The sequence below is a fragment of the Malus domestica genome, chromosome 15 (assembly GCF_042453785.1).
Source record: "Malus domestica chromosome 15, GDT2T_hap1".
NCBI lineage: Eukaryota > Viridiplantae > Streptophyta > Magnoliopsida > Rosales > Rosaceae > Malus > Malus domestica.
In genome coordinates this window covers 9012519-9035453 of record NC_091675.1, presented here as the reverse complement: position 1 = coordinate 9035453, position 22935 = coordinate 9012519, and the positions used below count along the sequence as shown (strand labels likewise).

General features: G+C 40.2%; 3 protein-coding genes across 3 annotated transcripts; 2 read left to right on the top strand and 1 right to left on the bottom strand.

Annotated features, from left to right (window-relative positions):
- The first annotated feature begins 2253 nt into the window (after positions 1 to 2253).
- LOC103456187 (probable sugar phosphate/phosphate translocator At4g32390) lies at positions 2254 to 4042 on the top strand. The gene has a single exon (XM_008395842.4). The coding sequence runs from the start codon at positions 2605 to 2607 to the stop codon at positions 3652 to 3654; it is 1050 nt and encodes a 349-aa protein (XP_008394064.2). The 5' UTR covers positions 2254 to 2604; the 3' UTR covers positions 3655 to 4042.
- Positions 4043 to 18061: 14019 nt separating this feature from the next.
- On the bottom strand, positions 18062 to 19208 carry LOC139191663 (uncharacterized). The gene is made up of 3 exons (XM_070812653.1): positions 18909 to 19208; positions 18329 to 18821; positions 18062 to 18243 (listed from the first exon to the last, which is right to left on the bottom strand). Exons 1-3 carry the CDS (start codon positions 19206 to 19208, stop codon positions 18062 to 18064), a joined length of 975 nt encoding a protein of 324 aa, XP_070668754.1.
- Positions 19209 to 21373: 2165 nt separating this feature from the next.
- Positions 21374 to 22550, top strand: LOC103400247 (uncharacterized). Its single transcript, XM_008338902.2, has 2 exons — positions 21374 to 21868; positions 22485 to 22550. The coding sequence occupies exons 1-2, from the start codon at positions 21374 to 21376 to the stop codon at positions 22548 to 22550; spliced, it is 561 nt and encodes a 186-aa protein (XP_008337124.2).
- The last annotated feature ends 385 nt before the right edge of the window (positions 22551 to 22935 follow it).

The following is a 22935-nucleotide window of genomic DNA, read 5'->3' as shown; positions in this document are numbered from 1 at the left end:
GATATAACACGTTCAGCAGCCTAGCAGCTCAGCATTTTAAAAAGTTCTTCTGCATTAAGCTCTTTTATTCAATAGTTATTTTATTAGAATTAATGAATTATATCAGAAAAAAATGCTCAGAGAAAAAACACAAATAAATCACACATATTTGCCTGACTATTAATCCTAATTTGAGAAGAACTTAACAACCAAGAAGCACTTGGGATCGTTCCGCATCACAAATTGGTTACCTGTCAAAATCCAGGTCGAGTTTTCAAATGAAATAATTGGGGAAAGAACAAGGGTTTTGGTGGGCAACTAGCCATTAGGGAAATTAGTAATTCAGGCAATTCAACATCAAATTCGAATACCAAGGAGAATCAAGACTATTTAAGAAGACATGTGAGATCTTCTTTATCAAATTCCTCATTTTCTATTAATCATATATACATAGAGACAAATATTACCGTTGATCTATTAGTAAATTTAGAACATATTTACAATCATTTTTGTATTTGGTTTAACAATAATCCTTTTAGTACTATTCTCATGCTAAAATTTGATATATATGGTTTTAGGATCTGGACGGGTCTCGTTGTAATATTTTTTTTTTGGTGATACACGATACTATTTACATTAAAAGGTGTATGAATGGGGTAGGCTTTACAATATATCAGATATCAATCATATAATAATATAGTTTAAATCCGCCTGTTATCAATTTTATTCTCTTGCCAAAATAATGTGATTTCATTTCCCAATCAAACCGCATATATATAGCAAAAAAATGCAATGATTATTTTTATTTTGGAAGAACAATGCAATGATTATTTTATGTGGACCAGGTAGAAGAAGAAATGCAATAAACCCTCCCAATAAGGCACATCCCCTCCCCTTATTTGGAATTTTCTCACCGACAACAACCCTGATGAAGAGTTAAAAAGAAAGAAATGAAAAAGAAGGCCCGTACCCGAAGGCCCGTACCCGAAAGCCCACAGACCCAAAAATAGAGAAAAAGGGTTGCGGTTTTGTATTGAATTGAATAGGAATACCGAATACTGAGGTCACGTGGCGCAGATCGTCAACGTGGCGCAGCCCACGTGAGGATTCAAACGACTTACAATATACAAGGTCGCGTAAAGCAACTTGTGATCTGCTTCCTTAAATCCGAATCTATGCTCCCTTTCGTTCGGATTTGAAACTCACATTTCAATTCACTTCATCATTCATTCCACACGCTCGCCGCTGTTTGGATTTTCATTTTTGGGAAGGCATTTAATTGTGTGCACTAGAAATTTTGATCGTGACGTTTTTATATTTTCTGTTGATTTTTTCTTTCAAATTTATATATTTACATCAAGAGATAGCGTGGATAAATTAGTACCAAACTCTGATTTACAAGATTCAATCATAAGACTTCTCTATAAATGCACAATAATATTACTAAATTGTAGTAATATGTGATTGTAATCTGTTTTTTATTTTATTTTATTCTATTCTATATAACGATATATTTACACTAAAATGTGAAAGAAATTTGTATCGAATACGCTATTTATGGAATTCCAGTTTGAGACATCTTATTTACAAGTGAAGAAAAATGTCATCATATTGAAGTATTAAATGTGTATATTTTTAAGGGAACTATTATTGACACGGTAAATGTATATTTTCTTGTTTCATTTTGTATTTATCATAAGATTCATCACTAAAAACAAATATAATATCTTATGTTAGTTTTTGTTTGTTTTTTTTATGGCAATATCTAATGTTTAGTTGGAGTATCTCCAACAATGCTAGTTAAATTTTTGTTATTGTAGCTAACAAATGACCCAAATATTAATTTGGCTAGTCATCACATCCAACAATACTAACTATTTTAGCTTAAGTTAAAATATTTTAATATGATTTTCCTAAACTTAACAACCCAAACCTTTTTTTTTCTTCTCAAGCCTACAAACAATACAATCTTATAGTCTAATGTTTAGCAAAAATTTAACTGTCTCCTCCTAACTAAATTTAGCTAATTATTATTCACATAGTTAAGATTGGTAGTCAATTAGCTAGCCTGTCAGAGTTTATTTTTCTGCATTTTTTGTTAAAATAATGAAAACCTCGCATTTAACTAGACTGTTAGACATGCTTTTAATGAATACGTGACAATAATATATGAACAGAAAATCTCATAAGCATTAGCACTATAATCTTTTAAGTTAATGCAAGCCTGACAGTAATATATATGTTTCAAAGTTGTCACCCCCACCCTCCCATCCCACGATTAAAGTACAAATTAAATCCAAATCCAAAAAAATCGTGACTACCTCAAAATCAAATGCAAAATTGCACAAAAATGCAGACTCTTCCCGCAAAAGCCTAAATAAATAGCACCTCCCCTCCCACACCAAATAAAAAATGAAACTTCCACACCAGATGCACTCCCAAAGTTAATATTTTTTAATTATTATATTACCCCCGTTTCTCTCACTAAAATCCAGCTCTCACTCCCTTCTTCTATCACTTTGAATCTGACTTCTTCCTCCTGCTCCTCCTCCTCCTCACTTCTCTCCCTTTCTCCCCCACCACGGCCATCGCCACCGTCACCACCGGCGAAAACCCACCTCCAAAATGGGCAAAGGTGGCTCCCTGAGCGAGGGGGTGATAAAAAAGATCCTCCTCTCCTACACCTACGTCGCCATCTGGATCTTCCTCTCCTTCACCGTCATCGTCTACAACAAATACATCCTCGACAAGAAGATGTACAACTGGCCCTTCCCCATCTCCCTCACCATGATCCACATGTCCTTCTGCGCCTCCCTGGCCTTCCTCCTCGTCCGCGTCTTCCGCCTCGTCGAGCCCGTCACCATGTCCCGCGACCTCTACCTCTCCTCCGTCGTCCCCATCGGCGCTCTCTACTCCCTCTCCCTCTGGCTCTCCAACTCCGCCTACATCTACCTCTCCGTCTCCTTCATCCAGATGCTCAAGGCCCTCATGCCCGTCGCGGTCTACTCCATTGGCGTCTCCTTCAAAAAGGAGTCCTTCAAGACTGACACCATGGTCAACATGATCTCCATTTCCATCGGCGTCGCCATCGCCGCCTACGGAGAGGCCCGATTCGACACCTGGGGCGTCATGCTCCAGCTCGGCGCAGTCGCATTCGAGGCCACCCGCCTTGTCTTGATCCAGATCCTCCTCACATCCAAAGGCATTACCCTCAACCCCATAACATCTCTCTACTACGTCGCACCTTGCTGTCTGGCTTTCCTCTTCGTCCCCTGGATCTTCGTCGAGTACCCGATTCTGCGCGATTCCTCGAGCTTCCATTTCGATTTCGTGATTTTTGGGACCAATTCTGTCTGCGCATTTGCTCTGAATCTCGCCGTGTTCTTGCTCGTCGGAAAGACCTCGGCGCTGACGATGAATGTTGCCGGAGTGGTGAAAGATTGGCTCCTGATCGCCTTTTCGTGGTCCGTTATCAAGGACACCGTGACCCCGATCAATCTGTTCGGCTACGGCCTCGCGTTTTTGGGGGTTGCCTACTACAACCACTCTAAATTGCAGGCTCTGAAGGCCAAGGATGCGCAGAAGAAGGTCGCGCAGCCCGACGAGGAGTCCAGCAGGCTCTTGGAGGAGAGGGAAGGGGAAGGAATCGGGAAGAGGAATGAATCCCAGAAATGATTTTTTCCGAGCCATAATTTGATTCAGTGACTTCTCTGATTTGAGCTGGATTATGATAATAAAAAAAAATGGGAATGTAGGTGGTGGAAGAGCGTAAAATGGGTTCAATTCGGAGGCGGAGGAAATTCGGCCTTCTTCTGCTTCTTGAGGATGAGGAATTCGGGTTTGCGGTATGTTGTTCTGGATTTCGGTTTTATTATGATTAGCAATATATAGTATCGTTTAAGGGATTTGAGATTCTGCAAGTGTTGCTTATACTGCCAAATCATGTATGTTAGCAGAGGAAGAATCTCAGTTGCCTTGTCTTTTGTTTCTGAATTTTTCCTTTTTTATTTGTATTTGTGTAGGAACTCCTTATTTATTCATATTCGTTATCTTTCTGTCTCAATGGGATTGCTGTGGATGAAAATTATATTGTAACTTTGATCACATTTTGGTTTCTCTGAGTTGCACTCATGTTTGAGTAGAGACTTCTTCCTGAAATGGTTAGACAAAAAGACTCACCTCTGTGAGTGTATAGCGTGCACCGGGATTTTGGCCGCTAGATCTTGCACCGCACATCCAACCATACTTTGCTCGGTGTACGCCGTGCACTGGAGCATCGTAGAATTTTCACGGCGACACACAACAGTTTGTCAATGGATTTTGAAGATGTCATCTTATCTTCTCACCATAGTTATGACAATTGGGGTGTTATTTGACTAAGACCAATTCCTTGTGGGCATATAAGTTAGTGAGTTAGGTTAAAGCTAGAAATTTGCCCCAAGCTGCCATCTCACATTTCCACAGTAATTAAACTTTGTCATCTTAAACCTTATTAATACTTACAAGACTGACCAGTTCTGTGCTCTCAATGCGATCCGATCCACCAACCCTTAATAGACCAGGACGGGTTAAATTTGCCGGTCTAGGTATGTTAGTCTTATGCCGTATAAGTTTTCGGTATTTCCTGCAAGAAAATTGTTTGCATGGGTGTAATCCTCCAGGTGGTAGTTAGATTGCTTTCTTGTACACCGGCTGGGTTTGCTCGGTTCCTTACCTTAAGCTTAAAGCTGTTATGTGGAACCTGAGGTGCTCCAAGTCATTTGAGTCGTACCAAACCATGTTAGTTCATCAGTTTACCCGAAAGGGAACGAAGGATTTGAGATCGTCTTACCGACCTGTTTTCGGAAAATGCCGGATGACGTAAGTTACTGAGTTTATTTGGGCAGTTTCTGTTGGTTGGAACGTCTGTTTTGGATTTGGAACTCCATTTGAACTACAATTATTGACCTTGAGTTTTGGAAACTTTTAGCTGACAAAAACTGAACGTGCATTTCTGTTTTAGACGTTTGAGTACAAGACTCTTTCTGCTACATTGTCGTCTATTGGAGTCCAAAACTTCTCTCTCTTTGGATAAAGTTAGAACCTGTTAAAATGTTCATTTGGTGGTAAATTAACGTGTAAAAATGTTGTTACTGAGGTAAATCTAGGACATTATTGAGCAACTTATGCGGCACGAGATATCACAACAGCAATGTACTTATATCATATAACCCCGAGGTAAATGTAGGACATTATCAAGAGAGCAATTAAACACGGCGTGAAACATCACACTAACAGTGTATTTGTAGTACTATGCAAGTCCTGCTCCGTTAGCAATCACAGCCTCCTACTACCTCGATGAGTCGATGACTACAAATCACGAGCTTCTGACACGAGGCGAGGTTGTGCAAAGTTGTTATGGTTAAATCATTGTTAATTAATTGGGGTTAGTTTAGTAGAAGTTTCGGTCTTTTGTCGCATTTAAAGAGTTGACTCCCTTGCTTATTACGAAAATCATAAGAGTTTTTCGATGTCAACATATTTTAACAAACAATACGCACAGCAGCACATGGGAGGCTGTCCCGTCTTACTCTGCCAACTGGGGGACAAAAGACAAATTATAATACGTGTGGTTCTAGTGGCATTGGGACAATGCTCATTTTTTCCTTGCCCTGCATTCGCTGCAATTTCAGCGTGAATACGTGCATTGTTTGTGCTATTCTAGCGTTTGGGAGATCAATTCTGCTTATAAACACTTTTGGAAAAAACGCTTTGTTCGAAACACATCAATTTTGTTTTTTTTTCTTCTTCCAAATGCGAGTTTTTTTTCTTCTCAAAGAATCACATGTTGTGTGCTTGTCTAAGAGGCGCTCAAATTGTGATTTTATAATTTAAAATTATTTTTAATCTTTTATGCCCAACTCAATCATAAACGTTTATTGTTATCCTAAGGTAACTTTCCAATCTAAATACACCGCCAAACGATCCTTTATATTGACAAGAAATGAGAGTGCAAGGTATGGGTATCATTTTCATTTCCGTTTTCCTGTCACACAAGCAATAAATAAATGAATCATATGTGTTGAAAATGTGTTTCAACCCTAATTTTAACAAGGTATCGAGCCGAAAATTTTAACAACGAGCCAGTGGCCTAGTGGTAAAAGGCAATTGCGAGGCTTCTTTTAAATTAAAAACTGGAGGTCTTGGGTTTGAAACCCGTTGCTGGTATGGAAGTCAAACTTGTGACCAGGAAGAAGCTGAAATGACTTAAGAATCACATCCCCGATTATTCCATATCAGTCATAATCCCAAAAAAGCATATACTACTTAAAAATTTGACTAAAATTGGGGAAGATTGGATGATAAAAAGAATCCACAAGTGCGTTTGTTGATAAATTGAGTTAGATGCTCACAGGTGACAACAATACAAATGAGATAAGGTGTCACGTCTTGACCAATATTTTAATTTTTAGAATGCCACCTTAATTTGGCCTGTTATTTGAACGTTGTATCAATGTAACAAGGATTCCTGATTGGAAATTGTAAGGGTCAAATGGGTAATTTCAACTTTTTCATCAAACAAGGGATCATCCATTTCTTATTAATTTGTATTTAAGTTTTAAAAACCCCACATTAAGCTCTTTACTTTTTGGTAAACACCCCACATTAAACTCGGTTGTGTGGAAAATTGAGAAACATGTCTATTGCTTGTCCTCTTCGCCTTTGTAGCCCTAGGGGCCCACCTTGGTTATAGGCCCAAGAAGGCCCTTCTCTATCAAGGCCCATAATCAAATTCGCACGGCTCAATGTTAGGTAGAGGCACTTGGAAACAAAAACGAAACACGAATCAAATCGGATCGTATCAAATGGTTTGATTTGTCAATTTTGACACAATTTCGGTTTTGTAACCAAACCGCAGTCTAGGAGACTGTTTGATTTCGATTTTAACTTTTGAAAACGCACCGATACCGAACTACACCGCAAATATTAATAAACGTTTGATTAAATATTCATTCTTGGACCCCAAGATACTTTCTAAAATATATATATATATAATAACACATGTCGATCGTTCATCCTATTCACTAAAGCCTTTTGGCGACTTGTCTGAGTTGGAAGATTCCTGTGACTCTGCACGAAACTTTTCCTTTCTCTTTCTCAAATGGATTCTTAGGTTTGCAGTACCTTGGAAAGGAGCTTCTTGCGACAAAATGGCTTGCATATGTTGTCGAGATTGATGTTCAGGCTCTGAGTTGTTGGCAACGACCGGCATCATATGAGCAGCATATGCACCGAAGATTCATCTAGTTTGATTATATCATCGTTCAGTATCTCCGCATAGAAGTCTTCATCATAAGAACCCTGCAATTACTTATTAACAAAGGATCACGATTCATTAGCTGGACATACAATCAATTACATAGAAATAGAGTTCAAAACCACCATCAGTTATGCATTGATTCTTGGACCCATGATAATTTCTCAAAGAATAAGAATAATACATATTAAGATGAATGAAATGAGACCGTCTTATGCATAATGCATACATAGGTGTAAATTTTAAATTGTATTTTTTCTTAAAAATTGAACGGAAAACGTCCGAATCGAAGCAAATAGTTTGGTTTCATTCTGGTTTTGGCTTCAAAACCTCACCGAACTGAACTATGCCCACCCCTAATGTTAAGTAGCATTTTGTTACTAGTAATATCGGGGTGAGAGGCTGGGAGCAATCAAATAGAGGACCTCGAGTGCATCTTCAATAAGTTTTACCTCGCTTTCGGTCCCAAGCCACCATGCGCCCGGAGGTCAAAAGCAATGACCGGCTTCACCTCCCTTCCCTTCTCATAATCTTCTTGCTAGAACCATATCCTGATGTCCATGTGAAAGATTTTAGGGTCTGTTTGGTATCTCAAATTCAGCTTTTTAAACAAAAATCATGAAGAATTCTTGTTTGGTATATTTTTGTCAAGAAGACAACTAAAAACTAACTGAAGAAATTTTTTTACTTGTTGAAAACAGAAAATGTGAGAATTTATAGTTTTTAGATGAGAACCATTTGTCTGCTTTTTCTCTCTCCCTGTCCTATCTCTTTTCTCTCCTTCTCTCTCCCTCACTTCTCTCACTGGTTACTCAAACAAATTTCAGAGGACGATATCCGCCACGAGCGCCGTTCAACCTGAGATTAGTTCAACTTCGCTGCTATTCGACTCCGTCGTTGCTGCTATAGTCATGATATGGTGGTGCGCATAGTGGGCACTTGAACTGTTTGGCAATCTGAGTTTTTTTTTTTCTTTCTCAAGCTTTGAAGATTCACGGTTGCCTCCCAGCCTGCATTTTTTGTCTTAGAATATTTGATACAACAACAACAACAACAAAGCCTTTTCCCACTAAGTGGGGTCGGCTATATGAATCCTAGAACGCCATTGCGCTCGGTTTTGTGTCATGTCCTCCGTTAGATCCAAGTACTCAAGTCTTTTCTTAGGGTCTCTTCCAAAGTTTTCCTAAGTCTTCCTCTACCCTTTCGGCCCTGAACCTCTGTCCCGTAGTCACATTTTCGAACCGGAGCGTCAGTAGACCTTCTTTGCACATGTCCAAACCACCGGAACCGATTTTCTCTCATATTTCCTTCAATTTTGGCTACTCCTACTTTACCTCGGATATCCTCATTTCCAATCTTATCCTTTCTCGTGTGCCCATACATCCCACGAAGCATCCTCATCTCCGCTACACCCATTTTGTGTACGTGTTGATGCTTCACCGCCCAACATTCTGTGCCATACAACATCGCTGGCCTTATTGCCGTCCTATAAAATTTTCCCTTGAGCTTCAGTGGCCTACGACGGTCACACAACACGCCGGATGCACTCTTACACTTCATCCATCCAGCTTGTATTCTATGGTTGAGATCTCCATCTAATTCTCCGTTCTCTTGCAAGATAGATCCTAGGTAGCGAAAACGGTCACTTTTTGTGATCTTCGCTAGATTGCTCCGGTCATTAGTGTGGATAAGTATATAAATGGATAGAGATAGGAAAGCAAACACAAGATGTACGTGGTTCACCCAGATTGGCTACGTCCACGGAATAGAGGAGTTCTCATTAATTGTGAAGGGTTTACACAAGTACATAGGTTCAAGCTCTCCTTTAGTGAGTACAAGTGAATGATTTAGTACATATGACATTAGGAAATATTGTGGGAGAATGATCTCGTAACCACGAAACTTCTAAGTACCGGAGTGTGGTATCGTCTTGACTTGCCTTATCTGTCTCATAGGTAGATGTGGCATCTTCTCTGGAAGTACTTTTCCTCCATCCAGGGGTGGTATCTGTAACTGGTGGAGATGCACAAGGTAATGTATCAATTTCATTTGAAGCTTACTTGTAGTTTCAGGCTTGGTCAAGCGCGATACAAACCATGTAGTAGGAGTTCCCCAAGTCGCCGGGCTAGGGGATCTGCTGAAAGAGGTGACAGACAAGGTAAGCAATCAGAGCTCCGGCTGATTGTTCACATTCTCCCTATCTTGCAGGCAGCATGAAGGATAAAGAGAAGAAAAATGAGAAGAGATGATATGGGATACTTTTGCTTTTGAAGAAGTAACTTTCCACAGGCTTATTCTTGAACCGGGCTGGAGGGTTTTCTGGTTTCCTCCAGAGTATAAGGCCGACTGAAGAATTTGAGGGTCAAAACAAGTCCATCAAATCTAGAGTACTTTCGACCCTGCTGATATGGGATACTTTTGCTTTTGACAGAGTAGTGGATGTATCGGCACGTGTGCTGTTACGCTTGTCTCCACATGCTTCCTTGTATCCTTCTCACTTGCCCTATCTGTTCCTCAGGCAGATGCGGTATCTTCCCTGGGAGCATAAGATGTTAAAGATGAGTACTTGAGAGCAATGCCAGGTAAGTAATCAGGTAAGGGGTTCCAGGCAGTCAGTTCCTGGCTGGAAGCTTGATTCCAAGTGCTGACTGATTGCTCTCTTTCTCCTTGTCTTGCAGGTAAGAACAAGGCCAAAGGAAAAGACAGGGAAAAAGCATGATATGGGATACTCTTGCTTTTAACCCTGATGATATGAGATATTCTTGCTCTAGTATAGCTTGTTTACAGAGGTATTATCGGGGGGAAAGAAACCTGAATATTTCGAAAGGCTTCGTTGGGAGTGCCCTCTCAGATAAGAGAAAGGGTTGAGCATTTTTGCAGGTCTGCCTGTCCGTTAGGGATGGAGGTCGACATATATAGGAGTCTCCCTAACATCAAGTAATAATGCTATTCCTTTACCCTGCTTGGTCATAGCACGGTAGTGGGAGCTGCCAGCTTCACATGTTTTAACTCTGTCAGAGCACTTTGAAAAAGTGGTCTGTGGTATCTGGAAAGCTGATGTTGCGTGTGAAGATTATAGACAAGCTTTATCCAAGGAGATCCAACTCTTGAAGTTGGGAAAGTGGTGCCTCTTCGGTTTTCGAACAAGCAATCCTGTCGGGGATCTGGCTCTCGAGATTCGGAGAACGATGCCTCTTCGATTTTTGAGAAAGCAATCCTGCTGGGAGTCTGGCTCTCGAGATTCGGAGAGCGGTGCCTTTTCGATTTTTGAGAAAGTAATCATGTTGGGAGTCTGGCTCTCGAGATTCGGAGGGCGGTGCCTCTTCGATTTTGGAGCAAGCAATCTTGTTGGGAGTGTTTTCTCGAATGTGAGTAAAGGTTGGGCATGTTTGCTAGTCTACCTTGCCACGAAGCACAGAGGTTGACACACAGGGACTTTCCAATTATCCAGCAGTGGTACTGTTCCTTTACCCTCTCTTCGATTTTTGAGAAAGTAATCATGTTGGGAGTCTGGCTCTCGAGATTCGGAGGGCGGTGCCTCTTCGATTTTGGAGCAAGCAATCTTGTTGGGAGTGTTTTCTCGAATGTGAGTAAAGGTTGGGCATGTTTGCTAGTCTACCTTGCCACGAAGCACAAAGGTTGACACACAGGGACTTTCCAATTATCCAGCAGTGGTACTGTTCCTTTACCCTCTCTTCGATTTTTGAGAAAGTAATCATGTTGGGAGTCTGGCTCTCGAGATTCGGAGGGCGGTGCCTCTTCGATTTTGGAGCAAGCAATCCTGTTGGGCGTGTTTTCTCGAATGTGAGTAAAGGTTGGGCATGTTTGCTAGTCTACCTTGCCACGAAGCACAGAGGTTGACACACCGGGACTTTCCAATTATCCAGCAGTGGTACTGTTCCTTTACCCTTGTGGGTAATAATATGGTAGCTAGACCTTCAAAATTTATGTGTCTAAACTTTGTTAGTGTTGTTTCTTTGCAATTCTTTTACCCTTCTTGGTCAGAGCGATGTAGCGGGAGCTGCAAGCTTCACGTGTCTCAACTTTGTCAGAGAACTTTAGCAAAGTTATATGTGGTACCCATGAGTTACTGTTGCGTGTGGGAAGTGGGTGATTGAACAGTACGATTCATGTGCTTTCTATTTCGCCAGAAATCTTCGACAGAATGCCCATAATTTCCGCAAAGCTGAGTGTGCGTGTGACAGGTGCTGACAAGGCTGGAAAAGTAGGTGCCTCTTCGAATTCTGAGATTGGCCCTCGTGGTCTCTGAGCAGCCCAGCTTTTGAGAAAGCAAGCCTCTTCGATTTCTGAGATCGGCCTTCGTGGTCTTTGAGCAGCCCAGCTTTTGAGAAAGCAAACGCCTCTTCGATTTCTGAGATCAACCCTCGTGGTCTCTGAGCAGCCCAGCTTTTGAGAAAGCAAACGCCTCTTCGATTTCTGAAGCTTCGTCGAGTGCAGATTTTTATAGGGGCTGACATTAAGTTCCAAAGCATACTTGAATATCCATTAGTAGAAGCTCCATTCTTGCACTTCTAAGATCTTGATTTGTCCGACCTCTTCTCTCTTTAACACCTTTGAAAATGTCTGGCCCCTCCGACCGTCGTTTTGACTTGAACCTTGTTGAAGAGGCAGCCCCGCCTTCTCCAGACAACATATGGCGCCCATCATTCGTCTCCCCTACTGGTCCTCTTACCGTTGGGGATTCCGTGATGAAGAATGATATGACTGCTGCGGTAGTGGCCAGGAACCTTCTCACTCCCAAAGATACCAGACTACTTTCCAAACGGTCTGATGAGTTGGCTGTTAAGGATTCTCTGGCTCTCAGTGTTCAGTGTGCAGGTTCTGTGTCTAATATGGCCCAACGCCTATTTGCTCGAACCCGCCAAGTTGAATCATTGGCGGCTGAAGTGATGAGTCTCAAACAGGAGATTAGAGGGCTCAAGCATGAGAATAAACAGTTGCACCGACTCGCACATGACTATGCTACAAACATGAAGAGGAAGCTTGACCAGATGAAGGAATCTGATGGTCAGGTTTTACTTGATCATCAGAGATTTGTGGGTTTGTTCCAAAGGCATTTATTGCCTTCGTCTTCTGAGGCTGTACCGCGTAATGAAGCTCTAAATGATCAACCTCTGATGCCTCCTCCTTCTAGGGTTTTGTCCAGTACTGAGGCTCCAAATGATCCCCCTCTGGTGCCTTCTCTTTCTGGGGCTCTACCGACTGCTGAGACTTCTCCTAAGCCACCTTTGTGAAGGCTCCCTCTTGTTTGTTTATTTTGACTCAAGTATATGTACATATTTGTAACTTATCGGGGATATCAATAAATAAGCTTTCCTTCATTTCAACGTATTGTGTTAAATACACCAAAGCCTTCTTCGCTAAGTTCTTTGAATTTTCTTTTGTTGAAGCTTTGTGAGTGGAGCATGTAGGTTGAGGTAGTGTTCCCTTAATTTCCCGAGTGAGGAAAACTTCTCGGTTGGAGACTTGGAAAATCCACGTCACTGAGTGGGATCGGCTATATGAATCTTAGAACGCCATTGTGTTCTGTCCTGTGTCATGTCCTCCGTTAGATCCAAGTACTCTAAGTCTTTTCTTAGGGTCTCTTCCAAAGTTTTCCTAGGTCTTCCTCTACCCCTTCGACCCTGAACCTCTGTCCCATAGTCGCATCTTCTAATCGGAGCGTCAGTAGGCCTTCTTTGCACATGTCCAAACCACGTAACCGATTTTCTCTCATCTTTCCTTCAATTTCGGCTACTCCTACTTTACCCCGGATATCCTCATTCCTAATCTTATCCTTTCTCGTGTGCCCACACATCCAACGAAGCATCCTCATCTCCGCTACACCCATTTTGTGTACGTGTTGATGCTTCACCGCCCAACATTCTGTGCCATACAGCATCGCCGGCCTTATTGCCGTCCTATAAAATTTTCCCTTGAGCTTCAGTGGCATACGACGGTCACACAACACGCCGGATGCACTCTTCCACTTCATCCATCCAGCTTGTATTCTATGGTTGAGATCTCCATCTAATTCTCCGTTCTTTTGCAAGATAGATCCTAGGTAACGAAAACGGTCGCTCTTTGGTATTTCTTGATCTCCGATCCTCACCCCTAACTCGTTTTGGCCTCCATTTGCACTGAACTTGCACTCCATATATTCTGTCTTTGATCGGCTTAGGCGAAGACCTTTAGATTCCAACACTTCTCTCCAAAGGTTAAGCTTTGCATTTACCCCTTCCTGAGTTTCATCTATCAACACTATATCGTCTGCGAAAAGCATACACCAAGGAATATCATCTTGAATATGTCCTGTTAACTCATCCATTACCAACGCAAAAAGCTAAGGACTTAAGGATGAGCCTTGATGTAATCCTACAGTTATGGGAAAGCTTTCGGTTTGTCCTTCATGAGTTCTTACGGCAGTCTTTGCTCCTTCGTACATATCCTGTATAGCTTGGATATATGCTACTCGTACTCCTTTCTTCTCTAAAATCCTCCAAAGAATGTCTCTTGGGACCCTATCGTACGCTTTTTCCAAATCTATAAAGACCATGTGTAAATCCTTTTTCCCATCTCTATATCTTTCCATCAATCTTCGTAAGAGATAGATTGCCTCCATGGTGAGCGACCTGGCATGAACCCGAATTGGTTGTCCGAAACCCGTGTTTCTTGCCTCAATATATGCTCAATGACTATCTCCCAGAGCTTCATTGTATGACTCATTAGCTTAATACCCCTATAGTTCATGCAATTTTGTACATCGCCCTTATTCTTGTAGATAGGCACCAAAGTGCTCATTCGCCACTCATTTGGCATCTTCTTCGTTTTCAAAATCCTATTAAAAAGGTCAGTGAGCCATGTTATACATGTCTCTCCCAAAACTTTCCACACTTCGATTGGTATATCGTCTGGGCCTACTGCTTTTCTATGCTTCATCTTCTTCAAAGCTACAACCACTTCTTCCTTCCGGATTCTACGATAAAAAGAGTAGTTTCTACACTCTTCTGAGTTACTCAACTCCCCTAAAGAAGCACTCCTTTCATGTCCTTCATTGAAAAGATTATGAAAATAACCTTTCCATCTATCTTTAACCGCGTTCTCTGTAGCAAGAACATTTCCATCCTCATCCTTGATGCACCTCACTTGGTTTAGGTCTCTTGTCTTCTTTTCCCTTGCTCTAGCTAGTTTATAGATATCCAACTCTCCTTCTTTGGTATCTAGTCGCTTATACATATCGTCATAAGCCGCTAACTTAGCTTCTCTCACAGCTTTCTTCGCCTCTTGCTTCGCTTTTCTATACCTTTCACCATTTTCATCGATCCTATCCTTGTATAAGGCTTTACAACATTCCTTCTTAGCCTTCACCTTTGTTTGTACCTCCTCATTCCACCACCAAGATTCCTTTTGGTGTGGGGCAAAGCCCTTGGACTCTCCTAATACCTCTTTTGCTACTTTTCGGATACAACTAGCCATGGAATCCCACAGTTGGTTAGCTTCCCCCTCTCTATCCCACACACAGTGGGTGATTACTTTCTCTTTGAAAATGGCTTGTTTTTCTTCTTTTAGATTCCACCATCTAGTCCTTGGGCACTTCCAAGTCTTGTTCTTTTTTCTCACTCTTTTGATATGTATATCCATCACCAACAAGCGATGTTGATTAGCCACGCTCTCTCCTGGTATAACTTTGCAATCCTTACAAGTTATACGATCCCCTTTCCTCATTAGAAGAAAATCTATTTGTGTTTTTTACGACCCACTCTTGTAGGTGATCACATGTTCTTCTCTCTTCTTAAAAAAGGTGTTGGCTAAGAAGAGATCATATGCCATTGCAAAATCCAAGATAGCTTCCCCATCCTCGTTTCTCTCCCCAAAACCATGGCCACCATGAAAACCTCCATAGTTGCCTGTCTCCCTGCCCACGTGTCCATTTAAATCTCCTCCTATAAATAACTTCTCCGTCTGAGCAATTCCTTGCACCAAGTCTCCAAGGTTTTCCCAAAATTTCTCCTTCGAACTCGTATCCAACCCTACTTGAGGTGCGTACGCACTAATCACATTGATAAGTTCTTGTCCTATTACAATCTTGATTGCTATGATTCTATCTCCTACCCTCTTGACATCTACAACATCTTGTGTCAAGGTCTTGTCCACGATGATGCCAACACCGTTTCTCGTTCTATTTGTGCCCGAATACCATAGTTTAAACCCCTGAGTTTTCTAGATCCTTTGCCTTACGACCAACCCACTTAGTTTCTTGTAGGCACATAATATTTATCCTTCTCCTCACCATAACTTCTACTACTTCCATAGATTTTCCCGTCAAGGTTCCTATATTCTACGTTCCTAAACGCATTTTGCTCTCTTGAACTCTACCCTTCTGTCCTAGCTTCTTCACCCTTCCCCGTCTAATAGGATCAAAGTACTTCTTTTGTGTGTCCCGTGTAAAGTTGATAGGAGCATATGCTCCCAAACAACTTTGAGTGGAGTCGTTCGAAAAGAAGTTTCTATAGCCCCCTTACTCATTTAACACTGCATCCGGGTGCTGATGGAGATACAGCGACCCTTGCTCACTTATCACTGTGCTCGGGCCACACAGCGCGCCACTTACGGGTGACGCCCTAGCTTTAGCGCGATTTCGTTCTGGATTCATTTTCATAAGGATTCGACGTGATCATGGAGTGCCGGCTGTCGACTACCTGACGCCCTCCCCCTCCTCCTTTATCCGGGCTTGGGACCGGCAATGTAAGATAAACTTACATGGCGGAGTTGTCTTAGAATATTTGATAGTGATCTAAAAATAAGTTTCAAGTTCTCATACCAAATGAATTTTTGAGTCTTATGAATTGTAGTTAGAACTATGTTCTTTGAACAAATCAAAATTTTCAAGTCCAAGTTTCTAAATAGAATACCAAACATGCTCTTAGAAACGGAGATGAAGTTCCTTAAGACTCAAGATATTCAGGAAGAACAGGTTGTTCCAGCTCAGTGCCGTTGATAGTTCCTGACTATTGAAAGGAAATAAGTTCATCTTCAAAGTTCTGTCTGTTTGTGCTTCGTTGATTTCTTTTATCGACCTCGATGATGAGAATCGGGCTTTAATGAGTTCTACTATGCAACGTCAAGAATTCCTCGTTGAAACACACACAAGGTTAGGGATAGGGAGTATGAGATAATCAAGTACAAAAAATAGGAAACCAACAGAAGAAGCACTCAATTCACTACTTCAATGTTCAATCACTCTTACAATGCACACATCACAGCACACTTTCATGGAAAAATTACAGGGATCTTACTCATCATCGCACGTACGCATGTACATACAAACATTACTCAGTCTCTCAATACAGATTGCTCTTTGAAAGACTATACAGAGAGAGTTGATCAAAAAGATAAACGACTAGACGGAGAGGAGACATTTACTGCTGATTGATCAAGTAATAGAGATAATGGAGCAGACCGTTCGAATGATAGTGAGTAGGAGGAGAAACACAGCTGCATTGTCGTCTATTTTTTTCGGCAGCATCTTCTATTGATGAATTATTTCAAGGAACTGAAGAGGGTGCTCCTTTTGATTTGGAGAGGTGAGTGTTCACTTCTGTTAAAGGTTATTTTTTAGTAATGTTATGGCTGGTAACATTTCGGTCTAATTCTTAAACAAATGATATTGAGAGCATGTGCAATTGTTGCTTTTAGTTTCCAGCTTGTCTTAAAAATAGAATGACAGTATGAATAATCTTCTGTATTGATTCATTGAAATATACAAGCTAGGCTAGAGTTCTTATACAAACTGTAAAGATACAATCACATCCTGTAATTCCTACAAATCAGCTAAGTAAATATTTTTACAAAAGGAAAGAATAAAACGTTGATAGTCAACGATCACCATGCTACCAAATGGGAAGGAAATCATTCATATCATAACACTCCCCCTCAAGTTGGCGAGTGAATGTCAAAAATCGCTAACTTGCTCAACAAAAAACGGAACTGTTCTTTTCCTAAAGGCTACGTGAATATGTCTGCAACTTGCCTTGAAGATGGAACAAATTTGGTGACTACCTTTCCTTCTTGAATTTTATCTCGAACAAAATGACAGTCAATCTCTATATGGCGTGTCCGCTCATGAAAAACAGGATTAGCGGCAATGTGAAGAGCCGCTTGGTTATCACAGTGTAAAATAGCTGGGCCTATATCTTTAATACGTAAATCACATAAAAGACTTTGTAACCAAGTGAGCTCACAACAGGTAGCAGCCATTGAACGGTACTCTGCTTCTGCAGAAGATAATGAGACAGTCTTCTGCTTTTTGCTTTTCCATGAAATTAAAGAATCTCCAAGGAAAACACAATATCTGGTAGTAGAATGTCAAGTCACCGGACACCCTGCCCAATCGGCATCACAAAAAGCCTTCAATCGTAACAAACTTTGTGAGGAAAACAAAATAACTTGACTTGGAGTGTTATTCAAATATCTCAAAACACGTAAAGCTGCATCATAGTGAGGCTTGTAAGGATGTTGCATGAAACGACTCAACGTGTTCACTACAAAAGTAATATCGGGTCTAGTAATAGTTAAATATATCAAACGTCCTATCAATCTTCGATACATGGATGGATCGTGAAGCAAATCTCCATCATTAGGAAGTAGCTTCAAATTTTGTTCCATAGGGAAGCTAGCTGATCGTGCTCCCAAAAGACCCACATATTTCAAAATGTCCAATAAATATTTTCTTTGAGAAATAAAGATCCCCTTTTTTGAACGGGCAATCTCTATTCCTAAAAAATGTTAAAGGGCTCCTAAATCTTTGATGCGGAAGCGTTTATTCAAAAAAGATTTAAGAGAACCAATAGCCGTCATGTCATTACCAGTGATCAAGATATCATCAACATAAATAAGGAGAGCTGTGAATGGTTTGCCAACTTTTCTTGTAAAAAGGGAATAATCGGCTTTGGACTGTGTATACCCAGCTGCACAAATAGCCTCAGAAAACTTAAAAAACCACTGCCGAAAGGCCTGCTTTAATCCATACAAAGACTTGTGAAGGCGACATACCAAATGCTCCCCCTGTTTTATAGAGACGATGGTCCTCGGGATATCCATGAAGCTGGTAGCAAGTCTCCCTGGTGTGATGGTCCATGTCACAATAATCACAATGTAGCGGCTTGCGATTCCCTTGGCTACCACGACTGTGTTGATTACCTCGACCACCTTGAACTGCCATGGCTGCTCCTTCCACACTTGGTTGTGGGATGGCTGCAATTCCACGTTGCTTCTCCTCTTGGTTAACCATTGAAAAAACTTTGAGCACTAAAGGTAATGGCTTTACAAGCAGAATCTGACCTCTCATTGTTGCATATGAATCATCAAGCCCCATTAAAAATTGCATAACCTTATTCTGCTCCTCTTTCTCGTTACGGTCTTCCATGGCACCACATGAGCAGTTTTTATGGCTGCCGTAAGAAGATAATTCATTCCATAAACCCTTCAATTGGGAATAATAGTCAGACATAGACATCTGATTTTGAGTGAGGCGTGCAATGTCACGCTGAATCTCAAAAATTTGCGGGACGTTGTCTTGCGAAAAACGAGTCTTGAGGTCCTCCTAAACAGCATGTGCAGTTTCTGCACAAACCACACTGTTTGATAACCCAGAACTCACAGAATTTAAAATCCACATGAGACCCATGTCATTACAGCACTGCCAAAGAGCAGCTTCAGTTGCTTTGTTGTCTGACAGCTTCTTCACAGACCCATCAACAAAACCAAATTTGTTCTTTGCGCTAAGGGCAATACGCATTGAACGAGACCATGTGCTATAATTGTTTCCAGTAAGTGGAGTGGAAACAAGATGCATCCCTGGATTATCAGAGTGATGAATATAGAAAGGGCTTGAGGGATCGTTCAACACCTCAACCGACTTGGAGTCTCCCATGGCAAAAAAAGACAACTTTGCTCACAAGAAAAACCGAAGAAAAAGGAACTAAGAGAAACCAAGGAAACAAAAAAAATCCTAGGATCTTGGACTCTCTGGTACCATCTTAAAAATAGAATGTATTGATTCATTGAAATATACAAGCTAGGCTAGAGTTCTTATACAAACTGTAAGGATACAATCACATCCCGTAATTCCTACAAATCAGCTAAGTAAATATTTTTACAAAAGGAAAGAATAAAACGTTGATAGTCAACGATCACCATGCTACCAAATGGGAAGGAAATCATTCATATCATAACAGTTTGAAACAGAGACGGAAGGTTCAAAACTTCGCCGCGATGTTTTAGCAGAAGGTAATGTGAGTTCTGGAGGTGCCCCAACCGGTATAATATCCCAGCTATCTGGTCAAGAAGAGATGTTTGCTTTCCGTCCAGCAGTAAGTGGTGTCCTGTTTCTCTAGTACACTTGTTTCCGATTGCTTTCTCTTTTCCACTCGTAAGGGTTTGGTCTTCCTGTGCACTGAGGATGAATTATCTGTGTAGGTGTCATGCTTGATTGAAATGCAGATACCGGTATGTCTAGAGGGAGTCCATAGTCTTCATCCTTATTTCCAGAAACAACGCCGAGGATTTGAAAATATATCTTCACGGAACATACAGCGGCAGTCGTCGTACTAAGCCGTAGAATTGTTGTACCAATGTTGCTCCTTCCTGTACATTTTATGATTTTTCATTCATTATCTGCAATTTCAAGCACGGCGATGGATTTCTACGTGAATGGTGCAATGTAAATGACATTTTTGGAATAACAATAACAAAAAATAGCTACAAATCTTCAACAAAACAAACAAACTAGCGAAACAAGGACATAGCTTCTGAAAATAATTCATTGCAACAAAGTTTTTTTTTATTTTTTTTATTTTTTTATAACAAATTCATTGCAACTAAGTTTGAATTCTCTTTTTTATAAATTAGTGTCAAAATATATATTGTTTTTGTAAAAATTACGTTGTTACTAATTATAAAATATTTGTTAGTCTCTAACAAGCACGCTATTTTGTGAATACAAATTCCTTGAAAACTCTAGCACAAGAAACCAAAGCAGAAGGGAAATTGATCAGAATCACATGGTTTTGCTTGCATAAGGAATGAGGTGTACGTAAAGTAGATGCGAAAAAGAAATTTTGGTTGCTACTCTTTCAGTTGGTATCATCTTTGACTCTTTGACCTCGCAGTCTATAAGAAAATAATAAAATAAATAAATTATTGTTTTGGATAGCATGAGATTATTGATCCTCGCGAGATAACCACCATGCCACTTACTTTTGAAGTCGATAAACACATTTTCTATCTTTTAAATTGGTGAAATCATGATTCTCTGAATCTGATGACTTGAAGTTAATCTCAAGCCTTTAATCGTGATTTGCCTCCATTATTTAATTGTTTGGCGGCTAAATAAGGAATAGATACTATTAAATAGTACTACAATCTAACGGTATTTTTTTTTTACTAGTAAAGAAAAGTTTCATATTTGACTCACACAAATGACGATAAAGTATTATATGTGTTGAGTTCAATACTTAGTAGTTGACCTATTGTGCGGTCTAGCTCAATCCTCCCACCTCTTTTAATAGAATAATTCATCTTCCTTTAGACCATCTCCAATGGTTGGGCTAAAAGTCAAATATTTTAACCCGAAAAATTTAGCTTGTAGCCCAGAAATAGTTTTTCTACTCCAACCGTTATAGCCTAAACTTTTAGTTCGGAATTATTAAAGAATGAAATTAGACTATTTTTTTTCTTAAATTAAATTTTTTAAAAAATAAATAAATATGTAGACTATTGTAAATTAATTTTATGAACATTTTAATCTAAAAAAATTTAAATTCAGATAAATATTGAAAAATCACTAAATTTTCCACAAGCAAGACTTCAACTTTCACCAATCTTTCAACCTTGGGCTAACTTTCAATTCACCAACCGTTCAACACCAAACTTTCAACTTTCACCAACCGTTCAACTTTCATCAATCATCCTTTATATAAACATATGTCCAATGTTTGTTGATCACACAACCTTTCAACCCTCAAACATCCTCTATATTCACCAATCTTTCAACTTTCAAAGAGTTTTTGTTTCCTAAAAATCCTCAATGTCTCATCAATGGGTGATAGAAGAAGGCATAGCATGGCAATGCAGATGGCACAATACCAAGCAAGGATCGAGATTGAGGATGCAGAATTGTTCAACGCCGAAGTTGAACTTGTCAACTCGTTTATGCAATCTGAGCACCATGGCGAATCTAGCCATTGTGGTTCTGTCACGGGGCATTCATATGTGCAGCGTGACAGAGAAGAGTGTCATGACATAATGATGAAAGATTATTTCATCGAGTGTCCGAGATTTCCTGCTCATGATTTTCGGAGGCGGTTTCGGATAAGGAGAGAGCTTTTTGAAAGCATCTTGAACGCAGTTGTCAATCATGACCATTACTTTGCAAGGAGGCTAGATGCCGTAAGCCGACAAGGTCTATCACCTCATCAGAAGCTCACATCTGCTTTTTGCGTGCTAGCTAATGGGTGCTCTGCATACTCAATTGACGAGTATTGCCGACTTGCAGAAAGTACTGCTATTGAGAACCTGAAGCGCTTCTGTAAGGTAATTAAATGTATATATGGAGCCACTTATATGGTTAGAACTGCTTATTTAAATTAAAGGCAATTAAGTATTGCCGACTTGCAGAAAATGCTGTTTATTTAAATTATGGTTAGAACTGCTTGATTCTTGTAGTGAATAGGGGTTCTTTCCTTGGATGATATTGGAAACAAAGTTTACTACTTTCTATCTTAAGTACAACCATTTGAGCTGGCCCGACTCAACACAAGCATGATGAGGAATATTTGGAAGTTGGGATCGTGTGAGAAAATTTTGTGTATTATCGAATACATTTAGTAAGAGGACCGAGTCTTGTGAAATTACATAATTAATTCAAGCATTCGTGAAAATGTAGCATGCATCCAAAAGTTGATTAATTAGTGGCCATATACCAGAAGCAGAGATGTAAAAAACTATGTGTAAAATTGATCAGATAGTTCTTAGTTGCAGTAGTGGACATGATAATACACCACACATCATCCCACTCATCAATTATGATACAGTTGTTTGAGTCCTAAATTCCTAATAAGACGCCTAGCTTGTTGAAAAAGGGCTACAAGCCTACAAAACCATGCACATTCCGTTTTGTTTAGGACCACTGTTTTGTCTTTTGACTCAGTGGAGGTTCCATTTCGATAAGGTGCATGTGGCTAAAATAGATACATTCCACTCGTGGCTAAAATAGATACATTCCGCTCATGGCTCAAAGTGGAGAAAACAAATCAATCCAGAAACAACGAACTGTTTACACAGATACGACAGGGGATGCAATAGAGGACCGGGTTGCCCCTTTCCAAGTAAAGCCTTTAGCTACTAGCCAAACCTTTTCCTTCTTTCTTCCAATGGATGTTACTTTGGATGTATCTTAAGTAATCATACACTGTTTATATAAAAAAGTTATAACACATAATAATGCATAATTGACTTGAAATATTATTACCGTGACATCTACCTTGTATGTAAGAAAGGAAGTCAATACTGCATAGTGACTGTCATGGGCAAGATGGATAAGTACGGTTGATTAGGTGCTAAATGAAACACGTTTAAGGGCTACAAAATAATTGAGTAGA

Coding starts and splice junctions, on each gene's coding strand:
- LOC103400247 (XM_008338902.2), top strand. CDS start 21,374: ATGGGTGATAGAAGAAGGCATAGCATGGCAATGCAGATGGCACAATAC. Junction 21,869..22,484: donor ACCTGAAGCGCTTCTGTAAG/GTAATTAAATGT, acceptor CTTTTGACTCAG/TGGAGGTTCCATTTCGATAA.
- LOC103456187 (XM_008395842.4), top strand. CDS start 2,605: ATGGGCAAAGGTGGCTCCCTGAGCGAGGGGGTGATAAAAAAGATCCTC.
- LOC139191663 (XM_070812653.1), bottom strand. CDS start 19,208: ATGGGAGACTCCAAGTCGGTTGAGGTGTTGAACGATCCCTCAAGCCCT. Junction 18,822..18,908: donor CTGGGTTATCAAACAGTGTG/GTTTGTGCAGAA, acceptor TTTGAGATTCAG/CGTGACATTGCACGCCTCAC. Junction 18,244..18,328: donor TAAAACAGGGGGAGCATTTG/GTATGTCGCCTT, acceptor CTATTTGTGCAG/CTGGGTATACACAGTCCAAA.